Genomic DNA, 23,322 nt, shown 5'->3' on the forward strand with positions numbered 1-23,322 from the left:
ATTATATATTCATAATTTATTTTTAGTTTTTTTTGTATTAAAATTTAAACATCAAATTATTATTCAAAAAAAAAATTATAAATTTATATTTTTGAGAAACATTAAAATACGTGTCGAACAGTATCCGTCTCCGCGGGGATATAAACGGATATCAAAATAATTATAGTTATTATTGTTACATTATCAAATAGCTTATAATGAAGTGCAATTTTTTTTACTTTAAATAAAATAATTAAGTTGGATAATTGTAAGTTAAATATTTATAAATTAAATAGAACTAGTATTGAAGTCTAAAAATGTCAAATTATAACACTAATTATAATTATTTATATCTAGCATTTGACTTGCTCTAATGCACCTGTTATAACATTATTACATGCAATGGAAGATTGACTTGAATCCTGATCCATAACTTTCAAAGCCTGCGTGTCCACAGAAGTAGAAAACTCAAGGGAGCATGAAGAACAAGACGACAACATGATAAATACATAATCTCAAAGTTTGACACGCATCCTCGTATACAGTCATACCATTACATACACACAGAAGCTAGCTGTGAGTCTGTGACCAATAGATGCTAAAAAGAGTCATTAGTCTTGATGTTTAAACAACATTCATTGTTACCTACTACTACACCTATCGTCTTGTTACTGTGCTGTTTTTCTCTAGCTTTTGGTTAAATTATTAGTAGAATCTTTACAGAGTTCAAACATCACGTTGCTTGAAAGTTGAAACACAGTTTTGCCAAGACTTTGTACTCTGTCTGGTAACCAAACCGCACGTGTACAGCCACACTAGACTTTCTAACAGTTGGGAGCTTTGGTTGAAATACTGAACGGTAAAATGGGATTCCATTTATCGGAAAATAAGAGTCGTTTTAACTTTTGACAAGTATTTTAAGGTGTAAAAAAATTATTTTCGTGTGCTTTTTTTTCAATTTTTTTTTATGAATTAAAATTCAGTATTTATATTTTTGTTCAGAAAAGAAAATTTTGAAAAAATATACTCCCTCTATTTTCTTTTATATGACGTTTGTACTTTTGTGCACACATTTTTATGTGCTTTGACTATATATTTAAAATAATAATTTTTAAAATTTTCTTTTTGTGAATAAAAATATATAACTAAAACTTTAATTCAGAAAAAGAAATTTTTAAAAATTATTATTTTAACTATATGGTCAATGAACTTAGAAACGTGTGCACAAAAGTCAAACGACATATAAAAAAACAGAGGTAGTACTTAATTACTTTTTTTACACATTAAAATGCGTGTCAAAAGTCAAAACGACTCTTATTTCGGGACAGGGGAAGTACTGTTCTGGTATGGTGAAGGTTTTATGAACCTGCTCGGGGAATGTATATACATTTGTTTGGCCATCTAAGATTATAAAGTAGATTACTCGGATCGGCTATAAGTGTCCGAGATAAATACGTGTTTAATTATCAGACGGGGCGAATTATGAAAGTTATACATATTTTTTATCTAAAATAAGTGTCTGAGTATTCATGTCAAATATCGAGTCTCCGACATGAATATGAATAATCGGAGATAGAATGAAGAGTCCGATCACCTAATATATATTATAATGACACGAAGAAATTAGTTGAATGTGAAGCCGAAAGTACAACAGTAAATTGATGAATGTGTATTTAAAGAGTTGAGTCTTTGTGTAACTTGACTAAATAATCCCCACCGATTTGTTGGTTTGATCTTGGGGCAGATCAAATCTAATTGCATGTTCCTGCATATATTAATGTTGCTCAACCTGTCGGTCCACAAGTTTCACGTGGTTATATACCTCCATATGCTAGTATTGTATACGTATTGTATACGTATACATCAATAATATAGCATACTGTTATTTACGATTATTTTAGGCTAACAATAAACGTGTTTCAATACGATGATCTACTAATTTATTAGACCACATTTTTCTGGTAACTCCAAATTTTCAATTTACATACCTGACTAAATCAAACATAACCAATGTGATTCTATTCGGTAGTGCTGTTAAAAACTGCTGTACTGTGAGAAAAAATGTTGGGGAAAAAGTGTTGTCATAAAAATTAGATGACTGTTTGATAATTTTTTTAATTTATGCATATTTTCAGATATATATATATATAAATAATATTTTTGAGAAAGTTTGATGGTGAAACTGATAGCTACTTTCTGCAAAAGTTGAAAGCAGTTTTTTCCAAAAGTATAGGGGGACATATTTTTACTAACAGCAGCTTTTAGACCAAAAGTCTTTTTCCCGACAATAGCTTTTAAAATTTACCAAACACATTTCTGAAAAAACTGTTGTATCTGTCTTCAACAACAATACCAAACAGGGCGTATATCCCGCTGGTTCGGAAATGGTAAGATATACACAACCTTTCTCTCATTTAAAAGAATGAAAAAGTTTTTTCCTCGAAAGACCCCCGACTTGTGTGCGTACATGTATAAATATGAAATATAACCATAAAAATATATAATACACAATACCGAATAGTGACTGTTAGCAGTCACTTTTATCTCGCATAAAAATACTTTTAATATCTTCAACTCAATCTTGCTTAAGAATGTTCGTAGAACTTGTACTTTGTAAATCAAATGACTTCTTCAAAATGATAAGAAATTCGATTTACCAAAATATGGTTAGTGTTAATAATGTGAAATCCATAATACAATAATAATAAAAATTAAGCACATTAACTGAATGAGAATAAATGAATAAACTGATACTATATGCTACTAAAACCTCAAAATACAAAATCCATCTAATTACATACTTATAAATGAATTTACATTTGTATTTATTATGAAAAGAAAAATGCTAGAAACTCTAATTCTGGATATTCCGTATTCAAAATTTCTCTAAACATTGATATGTTACTAATAATTTTTAATATGGATCTCGCATGCATACATATTTACGTATTGAAATTAAATGCGGTGTTATGCAACTTTAGTAAATCTTTTTGGGTACGTAATTAATTTTAGTTTTCTAATTCGGATAAAAGTAAACTTTGGGCCGGAAGCCCAATAAAATTTTAAACTTCCTTTTATAACTCATGAAAAAAAAACTGAGTAACAACAACCATTTTTGTTCTCGTTCAAAAAGATAAACAAAATAAGAGCCAGTAACATTAAGATTTCGATTTCAACAGGTATTTTGTTGAATTTAAACTTTCACATTACATAATTAAAAATTTCTATTATATTTAAATTTGTTTTTAACTATCAACTTATCACAGAGACTCGGACAAGCCCGTAAATAAAAAATTGATTAAAGGTTTATTTTGATTGCGGTTCGGGATTTAATCTTGATTATATGTGGTGAAAATTTAAAATTCTTGGCAATTACGTTGTTTCTTATTTGGTCCAAATATATAATTCTAACGGCTAAGAATAGGAAGCCCACAACGTATTCAAAACTTGGGAAGTATAGAATGTAACATGAAAGTTACTGTATGGTTTAGATTACTCTGTCAGTACCCTGGTGAGGATCTAGGGGCACGACGACACGTTCCCCGTAAAATTAAATTTTATATTTTTTATCATTAAAATTTTAAATATATCAAAATTCCAAAATATAAATATCTTTTCTCAAAATTTTGCTCGGTATCTATTCAGGGGTAACCCTAGGTGAGAGCAAAACTTGCGCAGGCCCTCGACACATGAGTGCCCCAAAAATTTCTTATTTTTTTAAGTATATATATATATAAATTTCATATATATGTATATTAGGGTCGCATAAACTAATTTCGACTAGGGCCCCTCGAATCTAGGGCCCCTCGAATCTCAGGGGCCGGCCCTGTGTCTACCTAAACAAAAAATCTTGGATCCGTCGTGGTCGTACACCTACTCGAGACTATTTTCGAAAAATAATCTAATACTCTTGGTATTACCGAACGAAAAATAAAATTATAATCTCTGGATCGGTGAATTGAGCATCTAACTACATTTTCAGATTGGTAACTACAGATTAGGACTGATTAATTAGAATCAGTATCAGGCTTACAGACATTATCAGCCACATCATTTTCGAATACTCGAATCAGTCAAATAGATTACTCTTAAGAATACGCAGTTACTGAAGTTTAGGGAAAGACAAACAAACATCAATAATGAAGCAGAAACTAATCTCTTCTCAGAACATGCAATGTATAGTGAATGCAGGCCGACCCTTAGATTCGAGGGACCCTAGTCAAAATCAGTTTATAGGATCCTAATATACATATAGCATGAATATATATATATATTTAAAAAAATTAGAAATTTTTGGGACAATTATATGTCGGAGGCCCTATACGCAAGTCTTGCTCGTCTGGGTCACCCCGGAGTGAAGGAGGACAGCTTAGAAGCTACTAACCACGAAGAACATGGAGGAATGGGATCCACATACATGGTTCATGATCATGCATTTGTCACAATTATTCTTTTGCTGGGGAGCCATGTTATTAGATGCTGTTGGATCCAATCATCCAGCTACCAGTCCCTCCCAAACTTAATAATTGATCATCACAATTCATGATTCATGAATACCACACCCATGCTCCTCCGGACCCACCCGACCTGTTCTAAGACGTTCTTGTTTGAGATATCTTATAAGTAACTTATAAGTTATAAACTATATGTATTTCTCACTTATAAGCAACTTATAAGTTTGTCTCAAACATGTATAACTAGAACATATCTTTCGTATTTAACTGAGTACCATTTTACGGTACAAAATCTATAAACCCTTGCAAATCACCCACAAGTCCTCGTGATATATAGCAAATCACCTATAAGTCCTCGTATAGATCAAATTAATTATAATTTACGAGCTCAATTGATTTTCACCCGCAAGTACGGAGCAAATCACCCATAAATCTCCGTAATATAGACCATATGTTTGATTTTCACCCACAAGTCCTCGCAATTTGTATCTAAACCTATGTTACTCGGACTCGGCTAGAAGTGTGTGACACCGACACGTGTCCAAGTATCGGACTCAGCAATATTTTGTAAAATATACATGTTTTTGGCTTAAAATAAGTGTCCGAGTTCGAGCGTCCATGTCCAGGTATCGAGTATCCGACACGGGTACGGGTACTCGAAGATAAAATAAAGAGTCCGAGTAACATAGATCTAAACCTGTATTTAGAGAACACAACATGAAAGTACACAAACACGAACAAACAACACCGCACAAATGATTTAGTTTCTGACTTATAAGTTGGTTACATTCCGGTAGCCTTACCTACCTCAGATTTGTATATATGTGTGTGTACGTAAGTGTAGTTTTTTTTTGACAAATATGACTTATAACCTTACAAATGAGTATATGTTTTCATAAATCTCGGAGTGAGTGAGGATCGAACCCAGTACCGGGGAGTACCGGGGACGACATAGGATAAACTCTTAACCACTTGAACTATCCAACCGTGCTCTCGGTTAGGTGCCTGACCTACCTCAGATTTGTATATATGTGTACGTAAGTGTAGTTAGGTACCTTCCGAGTTGTTTCTCGGTTACTTGCAATAATTCAAAATCAGTCATCACCCACCACTCAATTATTCCTACATGATTTAAACCATAGAACAAACATACCAGCATATCCATATAGATTTTTGGACTGATCATCAGTCAAGTGTTCATATGTTTTACGTCTTCTAACACAAATGCAGAAGTATATATCAAGACTTAGAGCATAAACACATTCATTCTGAGCCCCTAGTTTCTCTACACAGATCAACATTACCTTACTATGACCATCTTTCACGATCGAACTTGCCACCGCAAATACGTCCAAGTCGGCTAGTCTACTCTTTCGATACTAATATACAAATACACCCCTCCGTATTTATGTATTCTGACTTCATATCAGACTAGTTCTATTTATACAAACCTATCTATAAGTATAATATAATGGAAGACGTTAAGAAATCTAGTGTACTTCACGGGAAATATGAGCTTGGCCGTCTTCTTGGAATTGGAAACTTCGCGAAAGTTTATCAATCAAAAAATATTCGAACAGGAGAGCTTGTGGCCATGAAAGTAGTTTCAAAAGAGAAGCTGATTCAAGCTGGAATGACAGAGCAATTGAAGCGCGAAATATGTGTCATGAAAATGGTGAATCATCCAAACATTGTGAAGATTCATGAAGTTATGGCTAGCAAAACCAAGATCTACATAGCCATGGAGTACATACGTGGCGGTGAATTATTCGCCAAAATATCCAGAGGACGGTTAAGAGAAGAAATGGCGCGGACTTATTTTCAACAACTTATCTCTGCTGTTGAGTTTTGTCATAGTCGCGGTGTTTACCATCGCGACTTGAAGCCTGAAAATCTTTTACTGGACGAGAAGGGTAACCTTAAAGTATCTGATTTCGGGCTGTCAGCATTGTCAGATCATCTGAAGAAAGACGGTCTTTTTCACACGACCTGTGGAACTCCAGCATATGTAGCACCGGAGGTTATTGGGAAAAAGGGATACGAGGGAGCAAAGGCTGATCTTTGGTCATGTGGAGTCATATTATTTGTATTACTTGCCGGTTATTTGCCATTTCATGACACTAATATAATGGCCATGTATAAGAAAATATACAGAGGGGACTTCAAGTGTCCCTCTTGGTTCTCCTCAGATGCACGCAAGACCCTAAAGAGGTTGCTTGACCCGAATCCTATCACCCGTATCACATAATCGGAGCTTATGCAAACAATTTGGTTTAAGGGAAAAAGTGGCGTCATGAAAGGCAGTGATGAACTAGCTAAAGAGATAGATAATGCTGATCAGAATAGTAACAATTATGCTGAGACAATGAATGCTTTTCACATAATATCATTATCAGAAGGTTTTGATTTGTCACCATTGTTTGAAGAGAAGAAGAGGAAAGATGATAACGGGGGGAGATTTGGGACACTGATGCCAGCGAGTGGTGTTATATCGAGGCTTGAGGAGGTGGCAAAGGCGACGCAATTTAGTGTTAAGAAGAGTGAGTCAAGGGTGAGATTACAAGGGATGGAGTGTGGAAGGAAAGGGAAGTTGGCAGTGGCGGCAGAGATGTTTGCGGTGACACCTGCCTTTATGGTGGTTGAAGTAAGGAAAGACGGTGGTGATACATTGGAGTATGATCAGTTTTGGAGTAAAAAACTCCGCCCAGCACTTGGTGATATTATTTGGAATGGTGAGAGGTCAATGTCTATTGACTCTCTAAATAATTGATCTATGAGAATGTATTGTAACATTACATAATGCTACGTGTTTTTCTTTCAATTTATTCAAATTTTAAGTTTGGGGAGCTAGGCTATATATTCCTAAAGAAGAAATTTACTACTTAAGGGCAGAGAAGACATGGCACGACAAGTAAATTTAAGCTAACATTAAAGTTTACAAGAAAGGTGCCAAATGTTAGTCATGGTAATTGGTAGGTGCATACAGTACAAAACTTACACTTTTGACTGGGTATTGTGATCCAGCTTATGGTGTACATCCTTCGCCATCCACTAACCTTTGTCTCTTACTCGCACTACTGAAATCGCTTTTCTCTGCGTCGACCGGATCTGGCAACATTCTCGTCTCTCTCTCTTTGCTTAGGTATTCTTTTTCACGAGGTAATTTATCATTCTCTGTAAATATAAGTATGGGTTGCACAGCCACCACCAGGTTCTACAATGCTAAAAGGCTTAGGCTCCCTGGTGATTGTTGGCATTTTAGTTTCTTCATCACTACTAAACTTGTCTTTCACATTGACTATGCTGGGATTTACTGTAATACTACCGTTTGCTACATCAGCATTGCCAATGACATCGTGCTTAGAATCTTCTGTCTCGCTATTAGATTTTCGTTTGTCATCTTCAAAAGTAGCATATCCTTTACTAGCATCATTCACTTTTGCATCCGGAACAAAATCATTATCAGCATTTCCAGATTTTGGAGCTCCAGTTTTGGGTTTGTCAACATATCTATGCCTGCTAACAGAATATTATAGTAACTTTTAATATAGAGTATATTAATTACACAACACAAAAGATGATAAAGTTCACAATGTATAGATTACTGCTATATAATTGAAGGACACCACAGACCATTTTGATGAAGAGAGGGTGCCTTGTTGATTTCCAGAAGATGCAGACTTTGATTTTGCTTTTTTCTTCAATGGTCTGTTTAAACACCGACAAAATCAGCAACCATCACGATTTAGATATGTACAGTTTTCCAAGAAAAAACCTATGCTATGACAGTTTTATGACAATTTATGCTACTCTATATTTACCCCGCGTTAATTATTTTAGAGGCAAAACAGAATTCCGCGCATATAAAAAATGCATCAATAAGTCGATTATAGATGATAAAGATTAGTTTTTCCCTACACCCTTAGTTTTGCAGTCCAGCAAAGGAAATCAGCTGGAAGTGTGCTGATCTCATGAGGCACAACTAATCAGAGTATTACACAATGGACCACAAAGAACTCCACATGGTTTAAGTAATCACACAATTTTAGTCAAGCACGAAACATTGAAGCTAACATAAACTCAAAAATGCGGATCAGACAACAAATCCCTGAAAATAATATAAATGACAGATTAATCATTCGGATGCATATAAAGACATGTATTAATGAAGCGATAACATCAACCATGTTGGTTGAAACTATCTTTTTGAGAACATCATACAATTAACTTACTTGGCAGATGCGGCAGCAAGACTTGAATGTTCCTGTCAGTATGCAAAGAACATACTATTACCAAAAATGAACAAGAAACATTATCCATATAATGAATAATCACGTCAAACACAATTGAGAACTGAATCAGGTTAAGAGTACCATATTAGATACCTTGAGTAGGCTCCAGCGCTCATTTCTCAAATTCAATGTTTCTTCATCACCATCAGCATATAATACCTACAGCAGAAAATATAAATAAATCAGAACATTTAGGAAAAAAAAGTTGCTTTAAAGATGTCAGTTCAGATTGTATAGCATGGTGCAATGAAGACAGTTTCTCCTTCATAGACTATGAGATATTATTGCAAATATTATATCAATATCAATATCGAGACAAGGATTACATTAGCACCATAAAGAATTTTCGAAGACAATATCTTAGGTGTCACATAAACCAAAAAGAACTCTAAATTACATACGGATTGTGTGAAAAAGAAACCTTGAAATCAACAAATTCGTATAATCCTTTACCTTGTGCGTCTGTGTTAAAGAGTCAAACGAAGCAACCGCACCTTCATAAAACCTGCAAAAGTTATTGAATTATCAAATCCGAGGATGTGAAAATACCATTTCATTTATGATGTATAAACTCACTTCAAGTGCACATGAGACCCGCATGTCTACATGCAAGTAACAATTATATCTTTAGAAGTACATATTATATTAGTACTCACAAACATCTTTAGACTCACAGCTGTGCCATCTGGCATGAACACCCACTCAAGGCCTATATACAAGCTAACCTAAGAACTGTACAGCATAATCTTTCAGTATGAGTACTCACATTTCATCCAATGGCCACCAGACCTTTATTCTGCGCCCGACCAATTTCTCACCAAATACATCGATACCATGTGGGATTCCTAAATCCTGAATAGAAGTATGGAAGTATACAATCAAAATTCTTAACAAAACAATCAACCATGAGAGCAAGGGAGGGTGAGATGAAGAGAGAAAAATAAGAGTAAAGAAAAAAGATCAGATAGTTACTACGCGATCAAGCAATTGTACAAAACATCGTATAATTTTTTTAGAACCTTCAAAACCAAAATGTTTAAACCATGAGTACTCTCCCTTCTTTCAGAGGTTGGGGACCATCAGCAGAAATACAAACTCTGGTCGCAAACTATTAATATCAACTTATCAAGAGACATTAGGTCTGCTGTTATATCTACAAAATGTGCAACTGCCAGAGAAAATAGAGCAAGCAAAGTTACAGTTATAATACTAGGGAATAAGGAATATTATCATTTACGCAGAAAATAATTTGCTAGTCCTCATTGCATGCATGGTTAATGTGATGACTCACTTTTCCTCACATCTCGCAAGTGAAATAGATTATATCAAACAACTGATGGTGACACCAAGACAATAATACAAGCTATTCTCTATGCAAAATCAGATGTTTTGTTCACCGGGGGGAGGGGGCGTGTTTGGTGCCGGGAATGTGAAATACTGAAATGGGTAAAACATATGGATTTCAAGCTCTCTAACCCAAAATATAAAGAGACAATGAACTGTGTTGGCCTTGGTCAACTTGGTTTTTAGAATATTTTACATCTGATGATAATATGTTGCGTATGTAGCACAAACTGAATAATATTAAAACAAACAAAATGTGGCCAAGAAGCCATGGGATGCGTACAGGTATAACTCATGAATTCAAGTTCTCTAACCGAATATATAATAAAAAACCAATTGAGTTGGAACCGATCAACTTGGTTGTGAAATTATTCTGTATCGGATGATTATATGCTGCATGTGTTTGAATTGTATTTGACTGAGGCTAACATTTGAATTTTTGACAAACAAAATGCGGCCACATAATATATGCATTACAAAAGAAGTCAGGAAGAGCCAGAAGAAAGACCCATCAATTACACTTGCAAATAGGTCTAAACCAAGTGCATAATGTGTTCAAGATTTCAAGCTCCCTATGAAGTGTTACTCTCCGTGCATATACTTTCTTGTCAAACATCCTTGGTGTGACATAGCTATATGAAACAAATTCTATGCGCACAAATGTTACCTTCTCAATGTTTTCTTTGGAATCGTCATGTTCCTTTTTATTCAAATCCATATGCAATGGCCTCAATGGCATAATGCTAGAGTCAGATACTCTCTCTTCTCGTCTTAGTCCTGACTGAAGGAGAGTACAATTTCCTATTTTATCATCATGATTCTTCCGATGGCAAGGTTCTTCAAAAGATTCTCGCTTTTCAAAAGTCATTGATTAGTGACATACCTCTTCTGGTTTTTGCTGAGATTTAGGTTTTCTTCCCCTTTTCTTTGGAACTGTTGCTGCTTTTACTTGCACTGTTCCTGTAACATCTGAATTTCCAGTCTGTAAATGCCTTCGAGCTTCGGCATTTACTTGCTGCTTAACCGGATGACCGTTTTCTAAAGTTCTCGACAAAGTTCCTCCCTTTAAAGTTCCATATTTTATTTTTTGACCAGTGCCGTCATCCATGATAGTCTCTGATGGTTGTGTAGCAGATGGATGAGTCTCTACAGCCGCCTGATTAAAGGAATTTCATTAGAATCAATATGGAAAATATTGATTTATGGAAAAGAAAATAAAACATTTTGCATAGACTTTTTTAATACAGAACTTCACAAAAATATAGAAATGTGAAATTAGAAGAGGAGACACAAACCACATGCTCATCTTCAGGGGAGTTATGACATATGGAAGCAACTACAACGGAGTAATCTTTAAAGCTCAGGTTCCTGGATCTGACAACTTTTGGGAGAAATCGCTGGACTTTGGCTGCACAGTTCCTCAAGACATTCTCTCCCAATCTCCAAGAACGGGACAAAACATTCTGAAACACATGTGTGGTACAAAATGATATATTAGAGGGAAAATATAAGGGACAAAAACACAAGAACAAAATAAGACCCCCATACCTCGTTTGTTTTACTGACGCTACTAAGGAGGGAACTGAGAACCTCTTCTGAAATTTCTTCGCTTTCTTCTAAGGTCAGGGTCATAATATATTCCATTTGTCTAAATACAACCGGAAGGGGGATGTACCTTGTGATTAAGCAAGACAGCATTAATTTCAACTGCAGATGAGATATTATATTGCATATGCATGAAAAATATATATATATCCATGCCCAACAGCGGTAATAAAATAACAAATACTCCCTCCGTCCCACAATACATGTCCCTTTGACCTGTTTCATGTACTTTAAGAAGTCTAAAAATGATAGCTCCACATTATTTTTTATATATTCTTTTTTTATTAAAGTTTGATATTTATACTTTTATTCAGAAAAAAATAAAATTTGAAAAAATAATTGTAGAGATATCCTTTTATTCACCTTAAAATACGTGAAAAAAGTCAAAGGGGACATGTATTCTGGGACGGAGGGAGTATCTTCTGGAACTGGAGGTAAAAAACAATAAAAAGATCCCCAGATGTACATGGGAACAGAATAAAAAATAATAGTGGATACAATCAAGTATATGCTGCTAATATCGCAAAAATTCACCCACCACTCAAACCATAAACTGAATTAAATTTCATACTACATATACAGTCATCCATAACAATGTGAAAATGTTCATAACGTAAAAAAAGTAAAAATTTCGGGACACATAATTCACATATAACATGTGTTAACTAAGAGAAATTTTAGGAGTAAAAAGATATTTAATGTGTGCACAAGTTCGATAAGAGTAAGTCTAGGTCAACTAATTTCCGGATTTAACTACCTGTGAGTGCTAGAGTTACTCTGCAAACTTCAAATCATTTTTATTGCATTATTTAAGAGCAGTACTTTTAATTACCTAATGGCACTCAGGAACTGCTTGAACATGTCAGCAATTAATCCATCACACTCAAGGTCCAGCATCAACAAGCATGCTTTGACTTTTACAATATTTTCAAGAATATGAAGGGCCTTGGAATAACCGCGAGTATCTTTGCTAGACAACATATTAAAAGCCGTTACTGTCAGCTGAAAAATGTCCTGCACATCATTTAGATGGAAAGTCAGATAACCATATAGGCTTCAATAAGCATCAATTTATAATTTGAATTGCTAAGAAAACTCCAAATAAATAGGCAACCTTCATTTGAACATCATCATAAGGTGCATCTGGGGCAGTTATTCTTGTAAGCTCACTCATACAAGATGCAACTGAAACTTTCACATCAATATCAGTATGCTTTAACAATTGGCTAGAAATTAGTGCCTTCATTGAGGGGTAAAGTGCATCTTTCATAGGGCTAGACGGTGCTTGCTCAACCTTAGATAAGAGCCCTTCTAGTTCCTGGAAGAAATGAATAATGACTTGCTCAAATTAAACATAAAGACATTTACAAGAACTATAAAATGTACATTTAATACAATATAAACAACTCGCCAATGAAGTCAAAAACTTTACGTTCATCATTAAAACAAGATTTTGACAAAACAGAACAATCAAACATAACGTAAAACTGATTTTAGCTTTTTAGGAATTTCGAAGATTTCCACTATATTATCTTGTATCCAAATTGCTCCGACAAGGGTAAGACAAAGTGATATAACTCTTAAACAATCTAGTAATTTCAAATTCACATAAAAAATAGCAACTATGTTAACGTAAGGCATGCATAAGATGTACAGACTAAACGAAAAGGTAAATTCTCCCATCATCATTCGGAGCCCCGAAATCTTGACTAATAATAAAATTGTTTCACGATTAACTCTTACTCACAATTTTGGCTCCAAACCATTATAAAGAATATTGTAGCAAAATAAAATACATTATAAATCATTCATGCAATATGCATAGCCAATTCCGGTAAAGATTTCAAAGCACCTCAATTCTTAATCAACAAACAATAAACTAGAAAAAACAGATTCATCAGTGGGAAAGAACCATAAACACATACAATCTCTCTCTCTCTCAATCAATGATAAAGAAGCATAAACACATAGAATCTCTCTCTCTCTCTCTCCCTCTCTCTCTCTCTGCAAAAAGGGGGTCACCAGTGAAAAAGAACCATAAACACATACAATATCTCTCTCTCTCACTCTCACTCTCTCTCTCTCTCTCTATTTCTCCCCTCTCCTCTCTCTCAATCAATAATAAAGAAGCATAAACACATAGAATATCTCTCTCTTAGTCTCTCTCTCTCTTTCTATTTCTCTCTCTGCTGCGAAAAGGGTGTCAATTAACTTACATCAAGAATGTGAAGGAGCTCCTGAACTTGAGTAGTAACACAGGATGTCAATTCTAAGAGCTTAATTCCAGCTTCTCTGAGCTTAGTTTCAAGCTCTGAACTTGATAAAGATGACATTTTTATTTGAGGAATCCCCTTTTAATTTCCCCCAAAATCAAACACAAAAACCCTAGATGACTCAATTGGGGTTTGTTTTTTGACAACCGGCAAAGCTCTAAATTTTGCAAATTTATACGTGTGTGTATCTACAGTCTTGTAGAGCAGTAAGTAGGAATTGTTTGTTAGGTAGACGGATTAATTGGATATTCGGGATTAATCGGGTATTCGGGCCCAATTATGCACAAAAATCTTATTGGACTGAGTTTTATCCGGACTTTAAAAAATTTGTTTTTTTAAAAACGGATCAGTCCGGATTTTTTTAAAAATCGGGTTTGACCGGGTTTTTTTAGAAATAGAAGGCACGGTTTAGGCCCTGCGGGCCGGATCGTGCCGAACCTTATTTTATCCGGATTTTTTTATTTATATATTAAAAATTATTTTAATATTTTTTAACTCGAATTATGAGTAGTTTAAATAACGGAGAAAATAATATCATGATATATCAAATAGAGTAGTTTAGACAACGAAATAGATAATTATTTTTTAATATAATATATAAATAATCATATATACCTTAATTGATTCTAATATTATAATATAATATTTTAATAATTATAAAAATTATTGTATATTTTCAAATTTTATATAAAAAAAATCGGTTATTTAATCGGGATTTTCAAAATGCCCGGCTTTTATCCGGGCCGAACCGGGCTTTGTTAAATCTGGGTTTTTATCCGGATTTTTCGGGTTTCAAGTCGTGCCGGATTTTCGTGAAAAAAAATGGTCCATTTAAGGCACGCGGGCCGGACCGAACCGGGTCAGGCTTTTTTCCGGATCGGATCGAATTTCGGGTTTCGGATTTTTTGAACATCTCTATTGGGGCGATACTCAAATATGCCCCATTTTTAATTTATGCTTGATATGCATTTTCATGTGGCGTATTTAGGGGTGAACGCGTCAATTTGGTCGGGTTAAGGGTAATAAATCGAACCAACCCAATTAGTTCCGCTTTTCAAAAATGAACCCGTTAATCAAAAAAAATATTTTCAACCCAACCCTACCCTTTATATGTTGGGTCGGGTCGGGTCGTGTCGGGTTAGTTTGGGTTAAAACTCGAATAAAATTATTTAAATATTTCTTAGGAGTCAAAATTTCAAATAAATTTAATCGAAAGTTGAAGTAAACTAGTAGTTCCCCATAATTTAAAGGAAGATAAATATTATTAGATATTATATCTACCGTATACTCTTCTAGTTTAAAGTCAATAACTTATAATGTGAAACTGTAATATAATAATATTATTGCGAATATATAGATTAATACAATAAATACATAAAATAAAATTTCAGATAATAATACTATAATTATAACATCGGGTTGGATTGGGTTAGTAAGGATTTAAAATTTTTAAACCTTGACCCAACCCATTATATCCGGGTTAACAAAAATTTAAACCAACCAATTAAACTCCGGGTTTTGGATAGTTCGGCTCCGTCGGCCGAAATAAGGGCCGAAATTTTTCTAAAATAACAATTTGTCGAATTTGGGAATATGGAAGTCCATTGATTTTGAATATGGGACATTTTGGTGATTATTTTTATTCGGGAATTAATTTAAATTAATAAATAATAATATATAAGTATATTTAAATTTTATTAAATGTTCAAAAAATTTACAAAAACAATCACGTAGAATTAATCTAATATTGATATTTAAGTGATGAGATATAAAAAACACATATCATTAATTCTTATTTAATATTTAAAGTGATTTATATATAATAATTATTATTCAGTACTTAATATTTAGAAAGTCAGTACTTATTACTATGAAGCGATTGAGGTAAGCCGATACGATAGTAATTTAATTATTAGGGATTTGTATATCTATAGTGGAATTTAGGGGTATATAGTAGTCCACCATAAATCAATATATTATTGCTATATATTTAACTATTATCTTGAATTTCAATTTTTCTTTAAAAATATTTTATTAATTTTCACTCATTAACGTATTCAACCGATTTTTGATCCGAATTGACCAATTAATCCAATCTTACCCAACTTTTGACCGAAATTTGGAAAAAAAATGTAATTTGACCCAATTTTCGAGTAATAAAGACTAAATCCATCTGAACTATAACCAATCAACTGATTAATCGAATAATCCATTAATTTTTAGAATACTTGTATTATATAAAATTTGATAGTATAGTAGACTGAGGGTGCACAATTGAATAATGTAGGGTACATGGTTATTTAGGGGAGGCATATTTGGACTGTGGGCGTATAGTGGCTATTAAGGAGATGCACATTTGGAGTTTGAGGAGAAAAGGGCCAAATGTCACAATTTTGAGATAAATTATTCTCAATGTCACTTTCACTAAAGAAGGTCGAAAATATCACTTTGACACGGAATATCGTGTATCATTTTGAAAGTGTATTATTTTGAAAATAGTACAAAATACTAATTCGTGTACTGTTCTACCCCTTTTATTTTTCTTTAAAATACCACCACCATACTACATGGTGTAGCGTTATAGTGTCAAATTTCCTTTTTTAGCATTTTATCGTGTATCGTTTTGGGATCAGAAATACCAATTAATGTTTCGTTTCAAATCGTCATTTTTAAAATTAATATTTTTAAATTTAATGATTTACCATAATATAGCAATTTTTAATTTTATAGGGTTCAATAATCCCGATTAAAGTTTTAGAAATATTAAAAAATCAACAAGTAAACCAATTAAACAAAAAGATCACAGAGTTTTTCTCCGGGTCTAGCCGCCTCCCTCCTAGTTTTTCCATTTTCAAGTAAATTGAGGAGTTTTCACTGGTTTTCTCCGGTGGAAAGCCTTAACCCCTTCATTTTCTTTGTTCTCGTTAATTTCTTTTCAATAAAACCCATTTTTTTGGGTGTTTGTGTGTCTCTACTCTTAGAGTGTGTGTTTTGTCTCTCTTTGAATTGTTTTGTTATGTTTTTGTTTAGTTATGGTTGGATTTATTTGGTGTTGGATCTGTTGAGAACGAGTTTATTAATATTTTTGGTGATCTGGAAAGTCTGTATCGAATCTGAGACGCTGGTGATTATTACAAGAGCTCACCTTGCACAATCAAAGATTGTTCATTCTTCACGGGTTTACACTTTCGGCATGTTTATAGATGGTATCCGACATGTAGATGGCTGGGTGCCTTTGACATGTCTATAGCTGGTATCCGGCATGTAGATAGCTGTGGTGTTGTTTCTCTAATCTCAGTTTATGCGATTGGTGTTTCTGAACACTGGGCGAACAATGATTTTTATATGATATGGCCAATTATGATGTTGTTATTTTCAGAGATGTTGGTGCAGTTTAGATCGCTTGGGATGTCTTTGATTTCATTTTAGTTACAAGAATTTTTAAATTATGTGTGTTAAACGATCAGGAAACAAATTATCTAATTATTTTTAGTATGTTATTTGTTTTACCACCGGGTTGTATCGGCAGATGAGCTGTACTATGTTCAAATTAATGAAAGCTTTTTATTTGTTAAAAAAATTAATGAAAGACACATCTAATTTAACAATTTTTAACATTTTAGGGTTCACCAATACCTTTTTGAGTTTTAAAAATATTAAAAAAATAATAAAAGTTCCACTGAAAATGTAAACTTCAAATTAAACTATTTTAAAGTTTAAGGATATAACTTAATTTAATAATTTTTCACATTTTAGGATTCACCATTTTGGGTTTTAGAAATAATTTAAAATATCTTTTATTAATTTAGGGTTTAATAATATTCTATTTGGGTTTAAAAATATTTTTTCTAAAAAAAATAATATGTGTAAAACGGTAGATGAAGTAGTATTTTTGGTCAAAACATTTAGGTGTAGTTTGGTTGAAGATGTGATATCGAGACGGAATCAGGAATCGGGTTAAGGTGATACGGGGTTCAGGTATCATATCTGATATCATGTGTTTGATTGAGTGCTGGAATGAACATTTTTAATTTAAAATATTTTAAGTCAACCAATTTTAATTTGATTAGATATATTATTTTATTATTATTATTTTAATATTTTTTTGGTTCATCTATTTATTTTGGTATTAAACAATTACATTTAAATACTTAAATAGAAATTAAAATAATAATTATAAAGTTGAATCCTATACCGCTCTCATATCCACCTCCCCACTTGGGTATGAAAAACCCATACCTTGGGGTTTGAGAAATGTGTATTAATTTTTTTTTCTGAATCAAACACAAGGGGTTAAAATGACTGAAATCCATACCTCATTCCAGAATTTAGCCAACCAAACGACCCAATATTTTGACACTATATCATATAGCGTTTTGACACTACACAAATGTGTATTAATTTTTTGTACATTAAAAACTTCTTCTTTAAAAAGGAAAGAACACACAATGCTGCATGATGTAGTGTGTGACATTGAAAAATTAAAAAACAAAGCTTGTAGTGTTTTGGGTTGGAAAACAAAACACTACCCAATATAGCTGTCTTGAACTAATATTTTGCATAATAATTTTTCGAAATGATATTTTAGACAATTTTTCATTTTAAAGTGACATTTATGGATCTATACCAATGGCTCTAAATTGATTCTTGTTCAGAGAAAAAATCTCCAAGCGTGTTAAAATCAGTTGATTCAAACCGCTTATGTAAGGGCGGGACTAAAAACATTTCCAATGGTTGGTACCTTTAAGGGGTACAATTTTTGTTACTTAATCAATTTTTTTTTATTATCTCTCCCTTTCGTATAATTTTTAGCACATTTTTCTCAAAAAATACTCTAATGGTGGACACCCAAAGATGTCAACTTCAATAATTTAAAAAAAAAAGAAAAATATAAGTACAATAGAGATATAATATTTTATGCAACATTAAGACCACTAAAGAAGTTGACCCCCTAATTTATCAACTTTTGTCATCATATACCAACTCACTTGGCACCCCAATAACATCTTACAACTCTAATGTGTTAATAAGAGAGCCACGTTTGGCGCCCCTCCATAGCAGATGCTCTAAGAAAAGTACGCATGAGCGTCCCAAATGCATGAGAAGCACTAAAGTTCATCAAACAAAAAATTTACCAGCTTTTAATTTGGTTCACAGTATCTATGTAGTGCCAGGACAGCTTTCTCCCCCCCAAATCCTGGTCCTTCCCCTTTGTTATTTTCTTCACCCTTTTCTAATAGTTGGATCTGCAACGATCCGAGGTTGATCACTCTCTAAGTCTTGGTTCTTCCTTATACAACGTGCTACGATGCTAAAGAGAGTACTAGGAAAGATGCAAATAGATTGAACTTGTGAGGAGATAACAGACTATTTATAGCTCCAAGGAAAAGAACCAAGTTAGCGAATGACATAATTTTTACCGGAAAGAAGCACAATTGGACTGATACAGAAGTTAAAGATATTCAATTGTAGAAGACTGAAGTGCTCCATTTGGATTAGTACTTCATTAAACTGAAATGATAATTACACAATTGCTCAGACAAACTCTTAACTAGTATTTCCTGTAACATGTGACTAAGAAAACAACTCAAACATAAATGATTTTTGTAACTGATACATTTATCAAACAAAAATCTGAGCCTGCTACTGCTTTACAATTTTAATACGAGAACTTAAGCCATAGTACATTACATTATTTTGCAGTACCAATCACTTGTTAACCATAAGCCTTACCTTCGAATTCTGGCAATGCAGAAAGCCATCAAAAAAATTTGATCCTTCAATTTCTTTAGGAATAGGAAATATGCATGTCGCCATCGCCTGTTAAGCAATAAACTGCCGCAGATGCCCCAAAAACTAGTGCTGAAACCAAGTGCTGCACTTATATATAACCATCTCGTGTATTCAGTCTCGTCTGCATCACTTTCGTTGTCAATCAATGTAGGCTTATCTTCATCATCTGCCTCGTCTCCTGGACATCTTTTTGTGACTGGAGGGCCACAAAGTCCTAAGTTTCCTTCATATGCCGAAGAGTTGAATCCTTGGAGCTGAGTTCCTGATGGAATTCTCCCTGAAAAGTTGTTGTTTGAGAGATCTAGATAACCAAGAAAATACAATCCAGACATACTTTGAGGAATTTTGCCTGAAAAACTGTTTCTAGATAAATCAAGGCTTTCTAACATTTTCAATCGACCAATATCTAGTGGAACTATTCCATAAAAATTATTTCTGGACAAATTTAATCCTTTGACATCAAGAAGTCCTGTTATCCCGATAGGAATTTCCCCCGTCATTTGATTGGATGAAAGATCTATCATCTTTAGATAAACAAAGTTTCGTCCATACTCAAACTCCTGACCTTTCCAACCAGCCAATGCAGTATCGACAAATGATGATGTTGGTGCTAATGCATTTGTAGAATTGTAGTAATGCTCGGTAATTTCAGTTCCCTTTTTAGTCATGGAAGTAAGGTTACCGAAACATTGAGGAAGAATCCCAGAAATTTGGTTTATAGAAAGGTCTAGAAAATACAGATTTGAGAGATGGCATAGCTGATAAGGCGTGCTTCCATGGAACTTGTTGGATCTTAGAATTAAAGCATAAAGATTCAGTAGGTCTTCCCCTATCCATGCAGGTACCTTTCCTGATAGCCTGTTTAAACCAAAATCTATAAAGCCGAGGTTGGTACAGTTTCTTAGTGATGCAGGTAGTTCCCCAGAAAAACTGTTTCTTCGTAAGATCAACGTTTGTACAGAAACCAGGATCCCCATTGACATAGGAATTCTACCAGAGAAATTATTATATCCTAAATTGAGAAACACTAGATCCTTAAAATGCACCCATGCATCAGGTAGCGAACCAGACAATACGTTATGTGAGAGATCAAGAAAGCTCAAAGACACGTCTTTAACTACAGCCAAGGAAAAGGGTGTTCCTGAAAACTTATTTTGAGATAGATTTATTTCTGAACATTGTGAAGGAATATTGGGTACTGGTCCTTCGAAATAATTTGAACTCAAATCAATAACCTTGAAATTGAAATTTCCAGAGGAGAACTTTCCCCTTATTTTGTTGGAAGAGAGATCCAGTGATTCTAGTGTGCTTGAGACATTCCAGAACCACATGGGGATGATATCTGAAATTTGGCTGTTTGAGAAATCAAGAATGTAAAGGCTTTTTTGATCCCGAATCCATTTTGGGAATTTGGGACCGAGCTTGCATGAGGCCAAAGAAAGTGTACTAAGTTGGAAAGGAGGAAACCATTCTGAACTTATATCAAATGTCAAGGAGTTATATGAAGCATTTATCTCCACTAAATTGGATAGGTTGGACAAATGAGTTTCAGAGATAGTACTGCGGATTGAGTTTGTCGATACATCCAGCAGTCTTAGATTGGCTAGTTGCCCTATTGATGGAGTTTCCCATTCAGTAAACTGATTCCCACTAAGTACCAAGCTATACAAAGATGAGCATCCTGTAAAATCAGGAAGACTCCCAAAGAAATTGTTATCATTAAGATATAAATCAGACAAGGATGACAATCCCGTAAAATTAGGTAAAGAGCCTGTGAGAGAATTATATGACAAATCCAAGGAATATAGAACTGAATTGTGTTGAAAATGTTTTGGCAGATATCCATTCATCTTATTGGAACGAACATTCAAGCTTTGGAGGGATGAAAACTGTGTTAAATCAGGCAAAGACCCGGTAATCTGATTATCATCTATGAACAGATTTCGTAAGGTATCCTCAGCAAATACATTAAGAAGATCATGTAGATCTCCAGTGAGTCTGTTAGAACTGAAATCTATATATTGCAAACTGGACAGATTACGAAAGGAATTTGGAACCGCGCCTTGAAGCTGATTTCCATGAAGCTCCAGACTGGAAATAAGAGTCATACGCCCAAAAGACTCTGGAATTTCTCCTCTTAGCTGGTTGTTACCAAGGTCTAGACTTACGAGACTGTCACTAAAGTTGGAAAGCCAACCAAAAATCGAAGAACTGATGAAGTTGTGACGAAGATAAAGGGTGGAAATAGGGGAAGACATATTAGTTGAGAAGGATGCAGATATGTTGTATGTTAGCTTACACCTATTTAGTTGGAGAAATGACAGCAACGGAAGCCTCTGAGTTAGTGTTATCCAGTCATTGGCAGTGCCAATGTCGATACCACTCAAGTCAAGTTCTGTCAAAGAAGATAGATTAAACAGCCAACTAAATATGCCACCTTCTAGAACACCACTATATCCAAGACCAAGATGCTGCAAATTGGAAAGATTAGCAAGCTGATGTGGAACTTCTCCTGTAAAATGGCTTCTAGAAAGATCAAGGTATCTTAGGCTGGTGAAGGAAGCAATAAATTTTGGAATAGGACTCGAGTCAAAATAATTATCACCGAGTTCTAAATGATTCAGCTTGGAGAGATTGGTTAGCTGATTTGAAAATACTCCTGAAAACTGGTTATTAGAAAGACCAAGGTATGTTAAGCTGGTGAGAGATCCGATGAACATTGGAACAGGAAACGAACCATGCAAACTAGAGCTGAGATCTAGATGAATTAAGTTGGAGAGATTCCCAAGCTCATGTGGAATAGAATCAAAATTATTATAGCTGAGATCTAGATGATTTAACTTGGAAAGACTTCCAAGTTCAGGTGGAATTGCTCCTCCATAATTAGCCTGTGAAAGATCAAGGTAAACTAAATTTGCTAGAGAACCTATGAAATTTGGAATGGAATGTCCTCCAAAATCATTTGAACTGAGATCCAGGTAATTTAGATTCTTTAAATGAAGCAATGAAGCACTTATACTGGATGGTACCTGATCATCAAAAGAACGATAATGAATAGCAGAAAGATGAAGGTGAGTAACATGACCAGTGCGGTTGTGACAGCCAACGCGTCTCCACTGGCAGCAATCTTGTTCGCTTCCCCATGTCGAAAGTACACCATATAAGTCCACAAGATCTCGTTTGATCTCGAGTAATGCTTGCCTCTCTATCTCAATGCACTTGCTGTCCCCAGTGATTTTGCTCTCCTCAGTCATTCTGCTGGAATGTTCAGACACTGAATCAAATCCAAATGGCATAATCATTTTCACACATATCATAAATATTACAAAAGTTAACAAGGCATGATTTATAGTTGGCGAGGCCATTAGACTCACAAATTGTTTATGAGAAATAGATCTTTTCTATAGTTAACATCTCAATTGTGTGTATGATCTGTATGAATACACCAATTTTCAATTATCAACTTAGGCAACTTGTAAAATTTTCATTTAAATGGTCAGTCAACCTGTATTTTATGGTTGACTTAGCTGACAACTAGTACTACCTAAGGCGGAAAGGAATATTAGCAGACTTGCAAAGGCC

At 34.2% G+C, this 23,322-nt stretch overlaps 2 protein-coding genes and 1 pseudogene across 5 annotated transcripts; 1 reads left to right on the forward strand and 2 right to left on the reverse strand.

The window, feature by feature from the left end:
- The first annotated feature begins 5,525 nt into the window (after positions 1-5,525).
- Positions 5,526-7,256, forward strand: LOC141717469 (CBL-interacting serine/threonine-protein kinase 6-like; annotated as a pseudogene).
- A 72-nt stretch (positions 7,257-7,328) lies between these two features.
- Positions 7,329-14,166, reverse strand: LOC141717468 (sister chromatid cohesion protein PDS5 homolog D-like). Of its 4 annotated transcripts, XM_074519557.1 has the most exons (14): positions 13,891-14,166; positions 12,789-12,992; positions 12,507-12,688; positions 11,618-11,744; positions 11,365-11,532; positions 10,953-11,225; positions 10,737-10,850; positions 9,492-9,577; positions 9,179-9,230; positions 8,819-8,884; positions 8,666-8,697; positions 8,067-8,141; positions 7,759-7,952; positions 7,329-7,673 (listed from the first exon to the last, which is right to left on the reverse strand). In XM_074519557.1, exons 1-14 carry the CDS (start codon positions 14,005-14,007, stop codon positions 7,648-7,650), a joined length of 1,716 nt encoding a protein of 571 aa, XP_074375658.1. In that variant the 5' UTR covers positions 14,008-14,166; the 3' UTR covers positions 7,329-7,647. The 4 variants fall into 4 exon arrangements, with proteins under 4 accessions (XP_074375658.1, XP_074375657.1, XP_074375656.1 ...); XM_074519556.1 differs by having other exon boundaries at positions 7,329-7,949; XM_074519555.1 differs by having other exon boundaries at positions 7,329-7,952.
- A 5,336-nt stretch (positions 14,167-19,502) lies between these two features.
- On the reverse strand, positions 19,503-23,042 carry LOC141717256 (receptor-like protein EIX2). Its single transcript, XM_074519349.1, has one exon. The coding sequence runs from the start codon at positions 23,040-23,042 to the stop codon at positions 19,677-19,679; it is 3,366 nt and encodes a 1,121-aa protein (XP_074375450.1). The 3' UTR covers positions 19,503-19,676.
- Positions 23,043-23,322: the final 280 nt, after the last annotated feature.

Source organism: Apium graveolens, chromosome 4, assembly GCF_009905375.1.
Source record: "Apium graveolens cultivar Ventura chromosome 4, ASM990537v1, whole genome shotgun sequence".
Classification (NCBI taxonomy): domain Eukaryota; kingdom Viridiplantae; phylum Streptophyta; class Magnoliopsida; order Apiales; family Apiaceae; genus Apium; species Apium graveolens.

Coding starts and splice junctions, on each gene's coding strand:
- LOC141717468 (XM_074519555.1), bottom strand. CDS start 14,007: ATGTCATCTTTATCAAGTTCAGAGCTTGAAACTAAGCTCAGAGAAGCT. Junction 11,533..11,617: donor GCGTCAGTAAAACAAACGAG/GTATGGGGGTCT, acceptor CATGTGTTTCAG/AATGTTTTGTCCCGTTCTTG. Junction 9,578..10,736: donor CCAAAGAAAACATTGAGAAG/GTAACATTTGTG, acceptor ACTTCTATTCAG/GATTTAGGAATCCCACATGG.
- LOC141717256 (XM_074519349.1), bottom strand. CDS start 23,042: ATGATTATGCCATTTGGATTTGATTCAGTGTCTGAACATTCCAGCAGA.